Source organism: Diaphorina citri, unplaced genomic scaffold (assembly GCF_000475195.1).
Source record: "Diaphorina citri unplaced genomic scaffold, Diaci psyllid genome assembly version 1.1 scaffold459, whole genome shotgun sequence".
NCBI classification, from domain to species: Eukaryota; Metazoa; Arthropoda; class Insecta; order Hemiptera; family Psyllidae; genus Diaphorina; species Diaphorina citri.
This window is the reverse complement of record NW_007377894.1, coordinates 179018-196710: the sequence shown is the minus strand read 5'-3', so window position 1 is coordinate 196710 and position 17693 is coordinate 179018. Positions and strand designations below refer to the sequence as shown.

The 17693-nt window shown below is 44.4% G+C and overlaps 2 protein-coding genes and 1 long non-coding RNA gene across 3 annotated transcripts; all 3 read left to right on the top strand.

Moving 5' to 3' along the window:
* Positions 1-3067: 3067 nt before the first annotated feature.
* Positions 3068-3607, top strand: LOC113467358. The gene is made up of 2 exons (XR_003391461.1): positions 3068-3125; positions 3554-3607. It is a non-coding gene; the product is annotated as an uncharacterized LOC113467358 (long non-coding RNA).
* A 139-nt stretch (positions 3608-3746) lies between these two features.
* LOC103509035 (semaphorin-5B) lies at positions 3747-13430 on the top strand (the record flags this gene model as incomplete). The annotated part of the gene is given in 13 exon segments (XM_026823480.1): positions 3747-3891; positions 4586-4732; positions 5313-5514; positions 5804-5960; positions 6481-6694; positions 7304-7445; positions 7888-8018; positions 8431-8670; positions 9053-9181; positions 10618-10697; positions 10986-11119; positions 11537-11703; positions 12524-13430. Coding segments are annotated over 13 exon segments (2358 nt in total), but the record flags the coding sequence as incomplete, so codon positions are not given.
* A 683-nt stretch (positions 13431-14113) lies between these two features.
* Positions 14114-17636, top strand: LOC103509034 (semaphorin-5B-like). The gene is made up of 6 exons (XM_026823479.1): positions 14114-14242; positions 14763-14976; positions 15586-15734; positions 16160-16349; positions 17043-17282; positions 17593-17636. The coding sequence occupies exons 1-6, from the start codon at positions 14222-14224 to the stop codon at positions 17634-17636; spliced, it is 858 nt and encodes a 285-aa protein (XP_026679280.1). The 5' UTR covers positions 14114-14221.
* Positions 17637-17693: the final 57 nt, after the last annotated feature.

Below are 17693 nucleotides of genomic sequence, written 5' to 3'. Positions count from 1 at the left end.
CCAAGGGGCCGCAAATTGGGAGGATTAGTTACATTGTGGTCTCCTGCGTTCCCAGGTTCTTGTTTTTGAAGCTGGACATATCTGTCAAGTGTTCTTTACAGACCGAGAATTCTGACATGACACATATCTATTGTGTCACATATTGTGTCATGTCACAAAAGTGAAATTCAGTATTACGATGCACAATCAAAATATTTGTTGAAGTACAAATCCAGGTTGAGAAGAAAAGTCAGTATTATCATACAAAATCAAAAGACGGACTAAAGTTTACTGACGGTCTTGTAGTGGTACAAAGTAAGGTCATCGATTATTTAGTACTATTTGTCACTGCGACCTGATTAAATCTTTGTGAAGAGAGTTGAAGGTATAAACTAAAGATAGTTTGTTATATTGTAATGGTATCAATTTTTGACACTGAACACAATAGTTTTGTGCGACTTCAGCCTGTTCACACTGCACGAAATGAATGTTTCTTCGTCACGATTTTTACTTTTTTTTTCGTGAGGCGTACCTAAGTACCTATACAAATGAATTGCCATTACCAAGCTTACCACCGAAGAAAAATTTGGAAAATTGTAACTTGGTACGAAGAAAAATTCGTACAGTGTGAAAATTGTCCTTTCTTACGTTTTGGAACGTGCAAGTTTCAAGTGAGTTTTTACTTTCCTTATCCTCTAGGAGAGAAAGTAATTATCAAGTAGTTTCTCTAGGCCTAGACTGGTTAGATAAGTATACATAGTTCTGCAAGTATGGTACCCACCCACTCCCCTCTAAGGGCACTTTGAAGCCATCTAAGAGGCGGTAAAACGGAATGGATTACAAAAGCCAAATGGGTATGAAAGCCCTTTTTGTTGTCCTTTTTGTTTTAATTGCTAAGGTCTTATCAAAGAGAGAAGGAAGACAGGAAAGGAGAAAGCCAGCCGTTCTAGTCACGAACCTTATCCGTTCAGGATAAAATTCGTCCCGGGTGGGAATCGAACCCGCGGCCTAACGCTTACAAGGCAGATGCGCTACCAACCAAGCTAACTAGGCTGACTAGGGAAAGGCTTGAAACGATATAGGATCGTTGTTTCAGTAGGTTATGTACTCAGTAGTCTTGGGGAGTTTCTACATTTATTCTACACTCATCATAGCATTCATAGCCATTGTTAAAAATAAATTTAAACATGTATGTCAAATCAATTTGCTTACCGAAGAGCATATTTTGTCCTTCCAAGAAAAAGTCAATAGCTGGTTCCACCTGTGCACCCATATACTTATACATATGTACCTACGTACTAAGTTATAGTTTTCATATTAATTTCTCCCAACTAAAATAAAACTTTTCTCTCTCCCCCTCCTCCAGATGTAGCTGAAGTCCGCCTCGCGTCCGGTCCCCTCTCCACCCCCTCCATCTTCGGCTTCTGTCTCCTCGCTTTCCTTCTAGGGTGCGCTGTCTCCGCCGCCATCTGCCATTACTATCTGAAACGCACCAAACCTTCCCTTCCCTCCAGTCCTCACTATATGCCGTCCAAACAGAACCCGTACGTGACCGTCCCTCTGAAGGACATCCATAGTCCGAAACGCACGCCATCGTTTTCCAAACACAACGGAACGCTGACGCGAAACGGTGGGACGTTGACGCGCAACGGTGGGACGCTGACGCGCAACGGTGGGACGTTGACGCGCAACGGTTCCATAGCAAATGGAAATGGTACGCCGAAGATTTTCGCCAAGACGGGAGACTACGAGACGGCAACCATCAAGAGGAATAGTCACAGTCTGATGAATGGACATATGAGATCGAATGACTTGGAGGCGGAGAAGTTCTTCTGAGCTTTGGGACACTCAGGGACGATGACTTTGTCCTGGGATCCTGTCTTTGGGACATTCTGGGATTTGGGACCGTATCTGATGCCCTGGGACTCTCTCTTTGGATATCCTGGGATACTGTCTTTGGGACGCCCTGGGATTCTGGCTTTGGTATTTGAGGCCCTATCTGATGCCCTGAGACTCTGTCTTTTGGGACGCCCTGCGAATCTGACTTTGGGATGACGCCCTGGGACTCTGTCTTTGGGACGCTCAGGGATCTCATTTCGGGACGCCCCTGAGGATCATGTTTCGGCTTGTGACTGTGATTTTCTTTATTAACGCGAATATGCCGTTTGTTTTTTTTTACAAGAGGTGTTTGGTCTTAGGTGTGGTACCTATGACTTATTGATCTTTGGTACTGTTGACTTATGGAGCTAAAAGCTTCATTGTTTGACGCGAAAATTCCAAGTTTTCAAGAGAGACGTTTTATTTAAGTAATGTATTTTGATTTATAATTTTCACTTTCTGCTCTGATTGACGCAAAAAATCGTTCTTTTGTAGTCTACCAAGGGGCCGCAAATTGGGAGGATTAGTTACATTGTGGTCTCCTGCGTTCCCAGGTTCTTGTTTTTGAAGCTGGACACATCTGTCAAGTGTTCTTTACAGACCGAGAATTCTGACATGACACATATCTATTGTGTCATGTCACAAAAGTGAAATTACTGCGGTCGTCACCAAAGCAGACAGGCATGTCTGAATGCCAACGACCCGTACTGTGGTTGGAACGAGCTCAAACTGAAATGTATGCCCCCTCCCCACCATGACCCGATAGCTAGTCACTGGTACCAGACAGCCACCGAGTGTCCCGTACTCAACCATCCAGGTTCGTATCCCGCCTCTTACGATTTTTTTAAAAGAGGTTTGAGGAACTGTAACAACGGAGATCTTACAGTCCCAGAATCGAAAAGTAGAACATAATAGGAGAAAGCCAGTGGTTCCGAGAACGAACCAGTGGTTCATCGGTTCAAAAATTAAGGTGGGGGGGCGGGGGACTTTATGAATGCACTGTACATATTATACTCTATCATTTTCATATTTTTGGACGTCTAGACTTCCAATATGAGACAAGGCTCACGGGAGGTGCGCTACCCTAAAAGCTAACCAGATTTGCGCCAAACCCTTTAATAAATGTGTGACAATCCACCACCCCAGAATGGAGGCATGCCCTGTCATGGAATAAGTATTCAGGTTAGTATGAGGTGTGAGTTCTGGATATGTGTGACAATCCACCACCCCAGAATGGAGGCATGCCCTGTCATGGAATAAGTATTCAGGTTAGTATGAGGTGTGAGTTCTGGATATCGTACGAATTTGAGGTCCGTTTGGACAGGAGTTTAATAGACAACTTGTGAGCCATCGAATGCGCTCGAAAAGTCACCAAACATTTGGTAAAACATAGTAAAAATAAAGTACAATGAGGTTTCGCTAATGCCGGCCATACACGTTATGATAATCTGTGCAAAAACACGACATTTGCCTGGTGTTGTAGTATGGTTGCTTAGCTGATGGTTGCTGGCAACATAGAGAAAAAAATATCTATTTGACGGTCATACACCAGGAGAATGGCCTGAACCACAGTCAACAATCGTGAAAACATGTAGGTACTTATTCTTAATTCTTTAATAGCTGAGAAAACACTTTAACCTTTGTTTTCATCCAACTTTTTCCCCTAATAAATAATTAACCCTTTATCTCCCTCCAGGTTACCAACTGTACAGTGCACGGTGGTTGGACAGCCTGGTCCGCTTGGTCTGCGTGTTCTCAATCATGCGGCTTCCATTTCGGGACGATAAGACCATAGCAGCTACAGCTCCCTCTGTCAAACCTCTTAAAAAAAAAAAAATAAAAAAATAAATAAATGACTGACGTGTTTCTTCACTCCTCTTTTCTTCCAGAAAATCTACTCGCGGATTGCCCGAGTTTGCAAGAATGACACGGGGGGCGCTATTGTTCTCAAGGACAACTGGACGAGTTTCGTCAAGGCGAGACTGAACTGCTCTCTGCCAGGAGACTACCCGTTCTATTTTGACGAAGTCCAAGGTATGTGTGCCCGTGAAAGGAAAAAAGAAATCAGGAATGAAAATCAGCCGACTTTTATGGGCCTGAACTCATTTTCCTTCAGTCCGTTCTCCATTCGTCCTTACAGTCGAACCCAAATTTTTCATGTCAGTATGATAGACCGTATCTCACAAGATGGAGAAAGTAACCGGTATATTTTTTACTTTTTGACAAATACTTCCCATTTAGGTGCTGGGTCAACACGAGAACCAGAAAGTAACCCGTAAATTATTTGCAATCGAAAAACGAGTACAAATTTTTGTCGATGGTGGGATTCGAACCCGGGACCTTCTGCATGGCAAGCAAGCACGTTACCACTAAAATTTTTGTCGATGGTGGGATTCGAACCCGGGACCTTCTGCATGGCAAGCAAGCGCGTTACCACTGGACCAACCGTGCCCAGTTGAAATAGGATGAATCCATTCGTCCTTACAGTCGAACCCAAATTTTTCATGTCAGTATGATAGACCGTATCTCACAAGATGGAGAAAGTAACCGGTATATTTGCAATTGAAATAGGATGAGTGCAAAATTTCTTTTGGGATCTGGGAATCGAACCCGGGACTCTCCTATTCTGTCCTCCTCTCTTTGATTTCGGGACAATAAGGGCTCAGCACTCAGCAGTTGAAAAAAAAACTAATAAATTAATTATTTTAAAATTGAATTTCATTTCCAGGAATGACCTATCTCCCGGATGAAGGTCTTCTGTACGCTACATTCACTACACCGCGTAACTCGATAGCAGGATCTGCAGTATGTGCGTTCAGTCTGACCAGTATCAATGAGGCATTCCGCGGTGACTTCAAATATCAACGCAACGCAGGTGAGTATCTACCTATCCCGACCAGTAGATACCACTGAGGCACTGAGATAGGATGCCACAAGTTTTAGGAGACCAAGGTGGAAGAAATCTATTATTAGGTCATTTCCCCTGATTTAGGTCATTGAAAGAGAGAAACATAATTTATTTAAATATATTGGAATAAAGTGGCTGCCAGTCTTTGGCTGGTTGCAGATTATAGCATGACAATCATTCAATTTGAAATCATCAATTCTCGTGGGGGCGTCTTTTTCCTGTTTCTTTAATCTTTCTAACATTATGTAAAATTAAGTCGTTGAAGTGTCGAGGGAGGAGGGGGGGGGATCGGCATACTGTACTATACCTTCCCGTTTTGAATCACTACACCACTAAGCGAGGAGAGCTCTGGAGGGTTTCTCTACCACCTAACCCTTAGATCTTACTACCTACCCCTTGGTTCTTAGAGCTCCATTACTATCTGATATGTGGAATATTTCTGAAATAAATGAAGATAAAATTCCATGCCTCAGCTGGAATCGAATCCCCGCCCTCCTGTTTACCAGGCTGTTGCTCAAACTAATGTTGATGTATGTTCTTCCCTCAGGATCTGCCTGGGAGCGGGCCCCACACACGGAGTACCACGGTCAATGTGACGCAAGCTCCACCCCTCAGCTTCTCAATCTAGCCTACAGCTATCAGCTCATGGACAGCGCTGTACAGCCAACCACTGCCCGGCCATTGTACTTTGGACAGCTGGAGACCCTCACCCATATTGCGGTTGATGTTCTGCCCACCAAGGTTCATAGGTGAGTGACCTGACTTTTATTTTTCTTTTTCTGAAGAGGTTTAATATAGGGAACTGTAACTGCTAAGGTCTTGCCGCCTAGAAAGCGAAGAGAGAAGGACAACAGGTTTGGGGAAAGCCAGTCGTTCCGAGGACAAACCTTATTCGTTCAGGATAAAATCCACCCCGGGCAGGAATCGGACCCGCGGCCTAGCGCTTACAAGGCAGACGCGCTACCGACCAAGCTAACTAGGCTGGCACTCTTTCTCTTTAATTACTTTTCTCTAATAATCTAATTCCTGTTCCCCCAGAGCGGTGCACGTAATGTACGTTGCCACAGAGGAAGGCCTCGTAAAGAAGATCTCCGTACTACCCCGTACTCAAACTACGTGTGTTCTGGAAATCTGGAAACCCCTCCCACCTGACACCCCGTCCTCTATTTACTCCATGCACTTCCTTAAGGAAACGGTAAGTCCTGATTTTTCCCCCTACTGTAGGGACCGAAAGTAACCTCCGTGGTGGAATGGTTATTTGGTTATCACACTAGACTTACACATTGGAGATCCTGGGTTCGAGTCCCGGCGGGGTCGAAGTTTTTCGGTTCTGTGCTCCGACGCTGTTTAGCGGCCTAAGGAAAATGAGAATGAAGAAGGGTGCACTTAGCCTCGTGAGGATGATAGTATCTTCTTTAGATGAGTAGCTAGCTCCCAATGCAATGGCGGTATTACCGGAGTAAAAGTTATAGAAATGTCCGAAACAGTAAAGGAGGCTCTTAGCAATGCAGTGATATCCACAGAAATTGTGAAGAGACTTTCAGTCTCACCAGAATTGTGCCATGGATTTTATTAGACTTAAAATACTGATAGGTATCTGATAAGAATTTGCAACGCCAACTACAAAGAAAATTGGGAAAAATGGTGCAGTACCTACCTATAAGAAGAAGACGGATATCTGATAACTAACTGTTATTTAACTCCATGTTCCTCAGGAATCCATTTACCTCGGCACCAGTACAGGGGTGATCCGCATACCTGCAGACCACTGCGGTCGTCACCAAAGCAGACAGGCATGTCTGAATGCCAACGACCCGTACTGTGGTTGGAACGAGCTCAAACTGAAATGTATGCCTCCTCCCCACCATGACCCGATAGCTAGTCACTGGTACCAGACAGCCACCGAGTGTCCTGTACTCAACCATCCAGGTTCGTATCCCGCCTCTTGCCATTTTTTTACATTCCTTATCCTATATTCTGTAGGAAATAGGAAGGAAAGTAATGTAATCTTATGAAAAAAAAATAAATAATAATAATAAAAAGAAGTTTGATAGAGGGAACTATAGATCTTATCGTCCCGAAAGTGATGAGAAAAGAGGGACAGGATAGGAGAAAGCCAGTCTTTTCGAGAACAAACCTTATCCGTTCAGGATAAAGGTCGCCCCGAGCTGGAATAGAACCCTTGACCTAGCTCTTACAAGGTAGAGTTTAATTGTTTGTTTGGCCATAACTGTTAAAGTCTCCATATATGTACATTCTTTCGCCATACCTAACTAACTCCGGAAGGTTTGTCCGAATTGTCCGATTCTAATGAAACTGTGCGATATTGTTCCGCGACCAGACGCGACTTACAAAGCAGGCGTACTACCCTCCAAGCTCACTAGACTGGCGTTAAAGCCTGACATTAGTATTTAAGTACCCTCCCTTTACCAAACAAATTTAATCCGCCTGTACCAAACAGATTTATTACTTAATCTACGTTTGTATTGACCCTTAATAAATTTAAATAAAACTAATCTATGTCACCTTCTCCGCCAGTGGATGGAGGTTGGTCGGCTTGGTCTGGTTGGTCCCCATGTTCTCATCTATCCGGTGACAATACGGATCCCTGTCTGTGCCAAACCAGACGGTGTGACAATCGAAACACTACAATGCCATGTGGCTCAATGAACCCCAGTTTGTAGGATCGTTTGAGACGGACGCTTTCGTTTACTTCGTGTTCCGCGAGGGCGCGGTAGAGTATATGAACTGCGGTAAGGTAAGTACCTAAATGTAGGTATAATGCTTGTATTAACTCCCGGGTCTATAACCCCGTGTTACAGTAGCTAAACCAAATCATATCATTATTTAATTTACATATATCAATAGTATTTTCATACTGGCGATTCCGCCACTGGTGACTACTTGATTAAAGTAGCTGCTCAGTTATACTCATGAGGCGGAGTGCACCCTGAACTTCAAGCACAGAGCCCAAAAAAATTTGACCCCGGCGGGAATCGAACCTGGAAACCTCCGGATTGTATTACATTCCCACATTTGAGAATGCTTCGAGACTGTTCGGAAGAGACCTGCGCGCCTACTCAGTCATCAGTGGTAAAAGGCAACTGTTAGACCCCATTCTAAATAAATGACGGTGTTGCCATCAAGACGCGCAAGAGAACATGTGGCAACCCTGCACCAGCCCATGGAGGTCGGGTGTGTGTAGGAGTTGACACTCAAGAGTTATATTGTCACTCCAACCCACCTTGTCCTAGTAAGTATAGACAGTTTGAATTCTGGGGGGCCCGCGTTCCATTAAAACGAACTTTGCACTTTGCATTTCACTGTACGCAAAGGTTCTGACGTAACATTAAAGAAGGAAAACCTTTAAAAACATTGCATATAATTATGTACGTTCAGGGTCGTAGTATCCAGGTTTTTGTCGAGGGGGGGCTGAGTGTCAAAGATTGATGTAATTGGGGGGTCAAATTTTCGGAGTCTGGCCTATGGTGAAGGAGAAAAATGAAGCTCGAGTTAAGCTGAACTTTATAACCTCAATCGTCCAAAATTTTCATGAAAATCGGACCAGTTTTCGAGAATTAACAAATAGACAAACGGAAACTCGTCGAGGTAAAAGTTAGAGCTCACTTCATTCGTTCATAATTTCTCTTCTCCTCTATTCTCAGCGGCAAGTTCCCCAATCAAAGATGGCGGCTGGAGTGCCTGGTCTCCGTGGAGCGAATGTTCCGCACGGTGCGGGGGCGGGTATCGAACCCGCACCCGTAAGTGTGACAACCCCGCACCCCAACCGCCGGGCGGGCTAGAGTGCCCTGGCTGCGGGGTTGAGTATGAGGAATGCAACAGCGCCCCCTGTGTTGAAAGCAAGAAGCTGTCTGCGTGGACCGCTTGGGTACCTATGGGAAATGGTGAGTGCGCTTATTTTTACCATATCAAAATCAAATCTTTAATTTATTTGTGGTAAAGCAGAGTTTCAATACTTTTGTGGATATCACGCCATTATTAAGTGGCTCCTTTGCAATTGATTTCCATATTTCAATAATCTTTTTACACTGGTAATGCCGCCACTGGTCGCTACTGGATTAAAGTAGCTACTTACTCAATTGTCCTCACGAGGCTGAGTGCACCCCGAACTCCAAACACAGAGTCGAAAAAACACTTTTGTGAATTTTGTAGCGCCTCTATCATTTTCTTAGGTTTGATTTTGTAGGCGACTTCGCGCTACTAAAATTCATGCCTCTACGCTTCCAATGTGAGACAAGCCTAATTCTTTCACGATTCTATTTTCAGGCACGGAAAGGCGGTTCCGATTCTCGTGTAAGGCCCCCGCCTCGGATCCAAACCTGATCAGGGTCACTCAGTATAAGGAGGAAGAGAGGATATGTGTAGCAGATGGAGTGTGTAGCAAGTCTAGTAGTGGTATGTATATTTAATAGAGGTTTATGTTCACTGTATAATCTCTGTTATTTTTTTTATTTAATACTAGCCGAAATCCGTCGCTTCGTTCCGGATTTCTGCTAGTAAATCCTGAAGGCATGGCCGTTCATGTCACTCATCCATTTAGTGGTCTTGCTCGGCGTAGCTTAACAAAAACGAACCGGAAAATAGCCTATAACCTTCACGGGAATGCAAACAATAAGTTGCCAAAGTTTCATAGCAAACGGATGAACGGTTTGGCCAGGCATAAAGTTCGAACAAACAAACACACACACACACACACACACACACACACACACACACACACACACACACACACACACACACACACACACACACACACACACACACACACACACACACACACACACACACACACACACACACACACACACACACACACACACACACACACACACACACACACACACACACACACACACACACACACACACACACACACACACACACACACACACACACACACACACACACACACACACACACACACACACACACACACACACACACAAACAAATATTCATTTTTATACATTAGATTTTTAGAGGTTTTATAGGAGGAAATGTAACTCCTTAGGCCTTTGAAATAGTTCCGAAAGCAAAGAGAGAAGGAAGACACAATAGTAGAAAGCCGCAGCCTTTCCGAGAACGGACCGTATCTGTTTTCGATAAAGTTCGCCTCAGGCGGGAATCGAACCCGCGACCTAGCGCTGACAAGGCTAGCTTTCTCCTATCCTGTCCTCCTTCTTTGGGGCGGTAAGACCTCCGTTGTTAGGTATATTTCCCTAGAAAATAATAATGTTCTTTTTTTTTAAAGAGGTTTGACAGAGGATAACTGTACTTTTTTAAGCGAATGCAAATATCAAGTTTTTTTTTAAAGAGGTTTGACAGAGGGAACTGTGACTGCTAGAGAAATCGAAGAGAGAAGGAAGACAGGATAGGAGAAAGCCAGCCGTTCCGAGAACGAACATTATCCCATCAGGATAAAAAAAAAAAACACATGTATTTTTTTGTTAAGAGGTTTGACAGAGGGAACTGTAACTGCTATGGTCTTATCGTCCCAAAATCAGAGAAGGAAGAGAGGGATAGGAGAAAGCCAGCCGTTCCGAGAACGAACATTATCCCATCAGGATAAAATCCGCCCCGGGCGGGAATCGAACCATTTTAAAGAGGTTTGACAGAGGGAACTGTAACTGCTATGGTCTTATCGTCCCGAAATCGAAGAGAGAAGGAAGCCAGGTAGGAGAAAGCCAGCCGTTCCGAGAACGAATATTATCCCATCAGGATAAAATCCGCCCCGGGCGGGAATCGAACCCGCAGCCTAGCGCTTACAAGGCAGACGCACTACCAACTAAGCTAACCAGGCTGGCCAATAATGTTCTTTATTCCTGTCCCCAGGTCGTAATGAAATGGAGGACGCATGGTCGGACTGGGGTCCATGGTCCCTATGTAGTGTGGAGTGTGGAGGTGGCCTTATCGTCCCGAAATCGAAGAGAGAAGGAAGACAGGATAGGAGGAAGCCAGCCATTCCGAGAACGAACATTATCCCATCAGGATAAATCCGCCCCGGGCGGGAATCGAACCCGCGGCCTAGCCCTTACAAGGCAGACGCACTACCAACTAAGCGAACTAGGCTGGCTGCCCTCCTGTTTACCAGGCTGTTGCTCAAACTAATGTTGATGTATGTTCTTCCCTCAGGATCTGCCTGGGAGCGGGCCCCACACACGGAGTACCACGGTCAATGTGACGCAAGCTCCACCCCTCAGCTTCTCAATCTAGCCTACAGCTATCAGCTCATGGACAGCGCTGTACAGCCAACCACTGCCCGGCCATTGTACTTTGGACAGCTGGAGACTCTCACACATATTGCGGTTGATGTTCTGCCCACCAAGGTTCATAGGTGAGTGACCTGACGTTTATTCTTTTTCTGAAGAGGTTTGATAGAGGAAACTGTAACTACTAAAGACTTACCGTCTAGAAAGCAAAGAGAGAAGGACAGGATTGGGGAAAGCCAATCGTTCCGAGGACAAACCTTATTCGTTCAGGATAAAATCCACCCCGGGAATCGAACCCGTCACCTAGCGCTTACAAGGCAGACGCACCGTTCCGAGAACGAACATTATCCGTTCAGGATAAAATCCTAATTGGGCGGGAATCGAACCCGCGACCTAGCGCTTACAATTCAGTCGGCAACTCCACATCGATCGACGGCGGGTCGACTAGATTTCCTATAAGAATTCTGTTATTCACCAAACTGAATCGGTGTAAAATTTCACATCTTGGCTGGGACTCGAACCCGCGCACTCCAGTTAGATTAATCATCGATTTATTCCTCAGCATCATTGGGTTGGGAGCCATGGAGTGATTGGTCGGAATGTGATGATGATAACCAACAGACGAGAACAAGGAAGTGTCGGACATCGAACCCAGGACCCGACCTTTGTCAGGGTGAAGATACCGACACCAGGATATGCATGGAGAATAGTAAGTATCTTTGAGAATCTCCATCGGGCTAAGGGAAAGGCTTTAAAAGAAAAGAAAAAAAGAGGTTTGATAGAGGGAACTCTAATTGCTAGGGTCTTGGGTCTTATCGTCCCGAAATCAAAGAAAGAAGGAAGACAGGATAGGAGAAAGCCAGCCGTTCTAGTCACGAACCTTATCCGTTCAGGATAAAATTCGCCCCGGGTGGGAATCGAACCCGCGGCCGAACGCTTACAACGCAGACGCGCTACCAACCAAGCTAACTAGGCTGACTAGGGAAAGGCTTGAAACGATATAGGATCGTTGTTTCAGTAGGTTATGTACTCAGTAGTCTTGGGGAGTTTCTACATTTATTCTACACTCATCATAGCATTCATAGCCATTGTTAAAAATAAATTTAAACATGTATGTCAAATCAATTTGCTTACCGAAGAGCATATTTTGTCCTTCCAAGAAAAAGTCAATAGCTGGTTCCACCTGTGCACCCATATACTTATACATATGTACTAGGCTGACTAGGGAAAGGCTTGAAACGATATAGGATCGTTGTTTCAGTAGGTTATGTACTCAGTAGTCTTGGGGAGTTTCTACATTTTATTCTACACTCATCATAGCATTCATAGCCATTGTTAAAAATAAATTTAAACATGTATGTCAAATCAATTTGCTTACCGAAGAGCATATTTTGTCCTTCCAAGAAAAAGTCAATAGCTGGTTCCACTTGTGCACCCATATATGTACCTACTACCTACGTACTAAGTTATAATTTTCATTTTAATTTCTCCCAACTAAAATAAAACTTTTCTCTCTCCCCCTCCTCCAGATGTAGCTGAAGTCCGCCTCGCGTCCGGTCCCCTCTCCACCCCCTCCATCTTCGGCTTCTGTCTCCTCGCTTTCCTTCTAGGGTGCGCTGTCTCGGCCGCCATCTGCCATTACTATCTGAAACGCACCAAACCTTCCCTTCCCTCCAGTCCTCACTATATGCCGTCCAAACAGAACCCGTACGTGACCGTCCCTCTGAAGGACATCCATAGTCCGAAACGCACGCCATCGTTTTCCAAACACAACGGAACGCTGACGCGAAACGGTGGGACGTTGACGCGCAACGGTGGGACGCTGACGCGCAACGGTGGGACGTTGACGCGCAACGGTTCCATAGCAAATGGAAATGGTACGCCGAAGATTTTCGCCAAGACGGGAGACTACGAGACGGCAACCATCAAGAGGAATAGTCACAGTCTGATGAATGGACATATGAGATCGAATGACTTGGAGGCGGAGAAGTTCTTCTGAGCTTTGGGACACTCAGGGACGATGACTTTGTCCTGGGATCCTGTCTTTGGGACATTCTGGGATTTGGGACCGTATCTGACGCCCTGGGACTCTCTCTTTGGATATCCTGGGATACTGTCTTTGGGACGCTCTGGGATTCTGGCTTTGGTATTTGAGGCCCTATCTGATGCCCTGGGACTCTGTCTTTTGGGACACCCTGCGAATCTGACTTTGGGATGACGCCCTGGGACTCTGTCTTTGGGACGCTCAGGGATCTCATTTCGGGACGCCCCTGAGAATCATGTTTTGGCTTGTGACTGTGATTTTCTTTATTAACGCGAATATGCCGTTGTTTTTTTTACAAGAGGTGTTTGGTCTTAGGTGTGGTACCTATGACTCATTGGTCTTTGGTACTGTTGACTTATCGAGCTAAAAGCTTCATTGTTTGACGCGAAAATTCCGAGTTTTCAAGAGAGACGTTTTATTTAAGTAATGTACTTTGATTTATAATTTTCACTTTCTGCTCCGCATCACTATACTGCCAACATTTGATCAAACCGTCATAGAAGTATTTACAGAAGACTTTGGAAAGAGTTCCAGCTCTTTGATAACAGTCAAGTGCACTTGAAACCTCACACCTGAAACAAAGAAAAAGGAATTTCATTCAAAAAGATGTCAAAGACAAAGGTAATTTTAGCTAAAAGTAAATCTAAAGTAGTCAGGTGAAGTCACAAAATTGATTAGAGTACTGTTTGGACAAAATAGGATTTTGTGTAGGTTCAGAAGCTAACTTGAAAAATACCTTAGTTTAACAGCAAATTTTTTACCTCCATTGAACTAAAATATTATTTACAAAGATAAAAGCATCCCCGGTAATTATGCAGAAGCCACGACAGTGGAAAAGAAAGCTTTTCTGTATATAACCGAAGTCAGGTGAAGTCACAAAATTGATTAGAGTACTGTTTGGACAAAATAGGATTTTGTGTAGGTTCAGAAGCTAACTTGAAAAATACTTTCGTTTATCAGCAAAATTTTTACCTCCATTGAACTACAATATTATTTACAAAGATAAAAGTGTCCCAGGTAATTATGCAGAAGCCACGACAGTGGAAAAGAAAGCTCCTTTTTGTATATTGCCACAGAGGAAGGCCTCGTAAAGAAGATCTCCGTACTACCCCGTACTCAAACTACGTGTGTTCTGGAAATCTGGAAACCCCTCCCACCTGACACCCCGTCCTCTATTTACTCCATGCACTTCCTTAAGGAAACGGTAAGTCCTGATTTTTCCCCCTACTGTAGGGACCGAAAGTAACCTCCGTGGTGGAATGGTTATTTGGTTATCACACTAGACTTACACATTGGAGATCCTGGGTTCGAGTCCCGGCGGGGTCGAAGTTTTTCGGTTCTGTGCTCCGACGCTGTTTAGCGGCCTAAGGAAAATGAGAATGAAGAAGGGTGCACTTAGCCTCGTGAGGATGATAGTATCTTCTTTAGATGAGTAGCTAGCTCCCAATGCAATGGCGGTATTACCGGAGTAAAAGTTATAGAAATGTCCGAAACAGTAAAGGAGGCTCTTAGCAATGCAGTGATATCCACAGAAATTGTGAAGAGACTTTCAGTCTCACCAGAATTGTGCCATGGATTTTATTAGACTTAAAATACTGATAGGTATCTGATAAGAATTTGCAACGCCAACTACAAAGAAAATTGGGAAAAATGGTGCAGTACCTACCTATAAGAAGAAGACGGATATCTGATAACTAACTGTTATTTAACTCCATGTTCCTCAGGAATCCATTTACCTCGGCACCAGTACAGGGGTGATCCGCATACCTGCAGACCACTGCGGTCGTCACCAAAGCAGACAGGCATGTCTGAATGCCAACGACCCGTACTGTGGTTGGAACGAGCTCAAACTGAAATGTATGCCTCCTCCCCACCATGACCCGATAGCTAGTCACTGGTACCAGACAGCCACCGAGTGTCCTGTACTCAACCATCCAGGTTCGTATCCCGCCTCTTGCCATTTTTTTACATTCCTTATCCTATATTCTGTAGGAAATAGGAAGGAAAGTAATGTAATCTTATGAAAAAAAAATAAATAATAATAATAAAAAGAAGTTTGATAGAGGGAACTATAGATCTTATCGTCCCGAAAGTGATGAGAAAAGAGGGACAGGATAGGAGAAAGCCAGTCTTTTCGAGAACAAACCTTATCCGTTCAGGATAAAGGTCGCCCCGAGCTGGAATAGAACCCTTGACCTAGCTCTTACAAGGTAGAGTTTAATTGTTTGTTTGGCCATAACTGTTAAAGTCTCCATATATGTACATTCTTTCGCCATACCTAACTAACTCCGGAAGGTTTGTCCGAATTGTCCGATTCTAATGAAACTGTGCGATATTGTTCCGCGACCAGACGCGACTTACAAAGCAGGCGTACTACCCTCCAAGCTCACTAGACTGGCGTTAAAGCCTGACATTAGTATTTAAGTACCCTCCCTTTACCAAACAAATTTAATCCGCCTGTACCAAACAGATTTATTACTTAATCTACGTTTGTATTGACCCTTAATAAATTTAAATAAAACTAATCTATGTCACCTTCTCCGCCAGTGGATGGAGGTTGGTCGGCTTGGTCTGGTTGGTCCCCATGTTCTCATCTATCCGGTGACAATACGGATCCCTGTCTGTGCCAAACCAGACGGTGTGACAATCCACCACCCCAGAATGGAGGCATGCCCTGTCATGGAATAAGTATTCAGGTTAGTATGAGGTGTGAGTTCTGGATATCGTACGAATTTGAGGTCCGTTTGGACAGGAGTTTAATAGACAACTTGTGAGCCATCGAATGCGCTCGAAAAGTCACCAAACATTTGGTAAAACATAGTAAAAAATAAAGTACAATGAGGTTTCGCTAATGCCGGCCATACACGTTATGATAATCTGTGCAAAAACACGGCATTCACCTGGTGTTGTAGTATGGTTGCTTAGCTGATGGTTGCCGGCAACATGGAGAAAAAAATATCTATTTGACGGTCATACACCAGGATAATGGCCTGAACCCTACTCAACAATCGTGAAAACATGTAGGTACTTATTCTTAATTCTTTAATAGCTGAGAAAACACTTTAACCTTTGTTTTTATCCAACTGTTTCCCCTAATAATTAACCCTTTATCTCCCTCCAGGTTACCAACTGTACAGTGCACGGGGGTTGGACAGCCTGGTCCGCTTGGTCTGCGTGTTCTCAATCATGCGGTGTTGCCATCAAGACGCGCAAGAGAACATGTGGCAACCCTGCACCAGCCCATGGAGGTCGGGTGTGTGTAGGAGTTGACACTCAAGAGTTATACTGTCACTCCAACCCACCATGTCCTAGTAAGTAGACGGTTTGAATTCTGGGAGGCCCGCGTTCGCCATCAAGACGCGCAAGAGAACATGTGGCAACCCTGCACCAGCCCATGGAGGTCGGGTGTGTGTAGGAGTTGACACTCAAGAGTTATATTGTCACTCCAACCCACCTTGTCCTAGTAAGTATAGACAGTTTGAATTCTGGGGGGCCCGCGTTCCATTAAAACGAACTTTGCACTTTGCATTTCACTGTACGCAAAGGTTCTGACGTAACATTAAAGAAGGAAAACCTTTAAAAACATTGCATATAATTATGTACGTTCAGGGTCGTAGTATCCAGGTTTTTGTCGAGGGGGGGCTGAGTGTCAAAGATTGATGTAATTGGGGGGTCAAATTTTCGGAGTCTGGCCTATGGTGAAGGAGAAAAATGAAGCGCGAGTTTAGCTGAACTTTTTAAGCTCAATCGTTCAAAGAAGTCGAGGGGGGGCTGAGTGTCAAAGATTGATGTAATTGGGGGGTCAAATTTTCGGAGTCTGGCCTATGGTGAAGGAGAAAAATGAAGCTCGAGTTAAGCTGAACTTTATAACCTCAATCGTCCAAAATTTTCATGAAAATCGGACCAGTTTTCGAGAATTAACAAATAGACAAACGGAAACTCGTCGAGGTAAAAGTTAGAGCTCACTTCATTCGTTCATAATTTCTCTTCTCCTCTATTCTCAGCGGCAAGTTCCCCAATCAAAGATGGCGGCTGGAGTGCCTGGTCTCCGTGGAGCGAATGTTCCGCACGGTGCGGGGGCGGGTATCGAACCCGCACCCGTAAGTGTGACAACCCCGCACCCCAACCGCCGGGCGGGCTAGAGTGCCCTGGCTGCGGGGTTGAGTATGAGGAATGCAACAGCGCCCCCTGTGTTGAAAGCAAGAAGCTGTCTGCGTGGACCGCTTGGGTACCTATGGGAAATGGTGAGTGCGCTTATTTTTACCATTATCAAAATCAAATCTTTAATTTATTTGTGGTAAAGCAGAGTTTCAATACTTTTGTCAATACTTTTGTGGATATCACGCCATTATTAAGTGGCTCCTTTGTAATCGATTTCCATATTTCAATAATCTTTTTGTGTAATGCCGCCACTGGTCGCTACTCGATTAAAGTAGCTACTCAATTGTCCTCACGAGGCTGAGTGCACCCCGAACTCCAAACACAGAGTCGAAAAAACACTTGTGACTTTTAGTGACACCTATACCTATCATTTTCTTACGTTTGATTTTGTAGGCGACTTCGCGCTACTAAAAGTCATGCGTCTACATTTGTTTTAAGTGGGTGGTGCCGTTGGCGCCAAGTTAGTTTGGAAATGTTTTTAGATATTTCTGTGT

Excerpts from the sequence above, each read along its gene's own strand:
- LOC103509034 (XM_026823479.1), top strand. The coding sequence starts at position 14,222 with ATGCACTTCCTTAAGGAAACG. Across the intron at positions 14,977-15,585 it reads TCCTGTACTCAACCATCCAG|TGGATGGAGGTTGGTCGGCT; the intron begins GTTCGTATCCCG and ends CTTCTCCGCCAG. Across the intron at positions 16,350-17,042 it reads CTCCAACCCACCATGTCCTA|CGGCAAGTTCCCCAATCAAA; the intron begins GTAAGTAGACGG and ends CTCTATTCTCAG.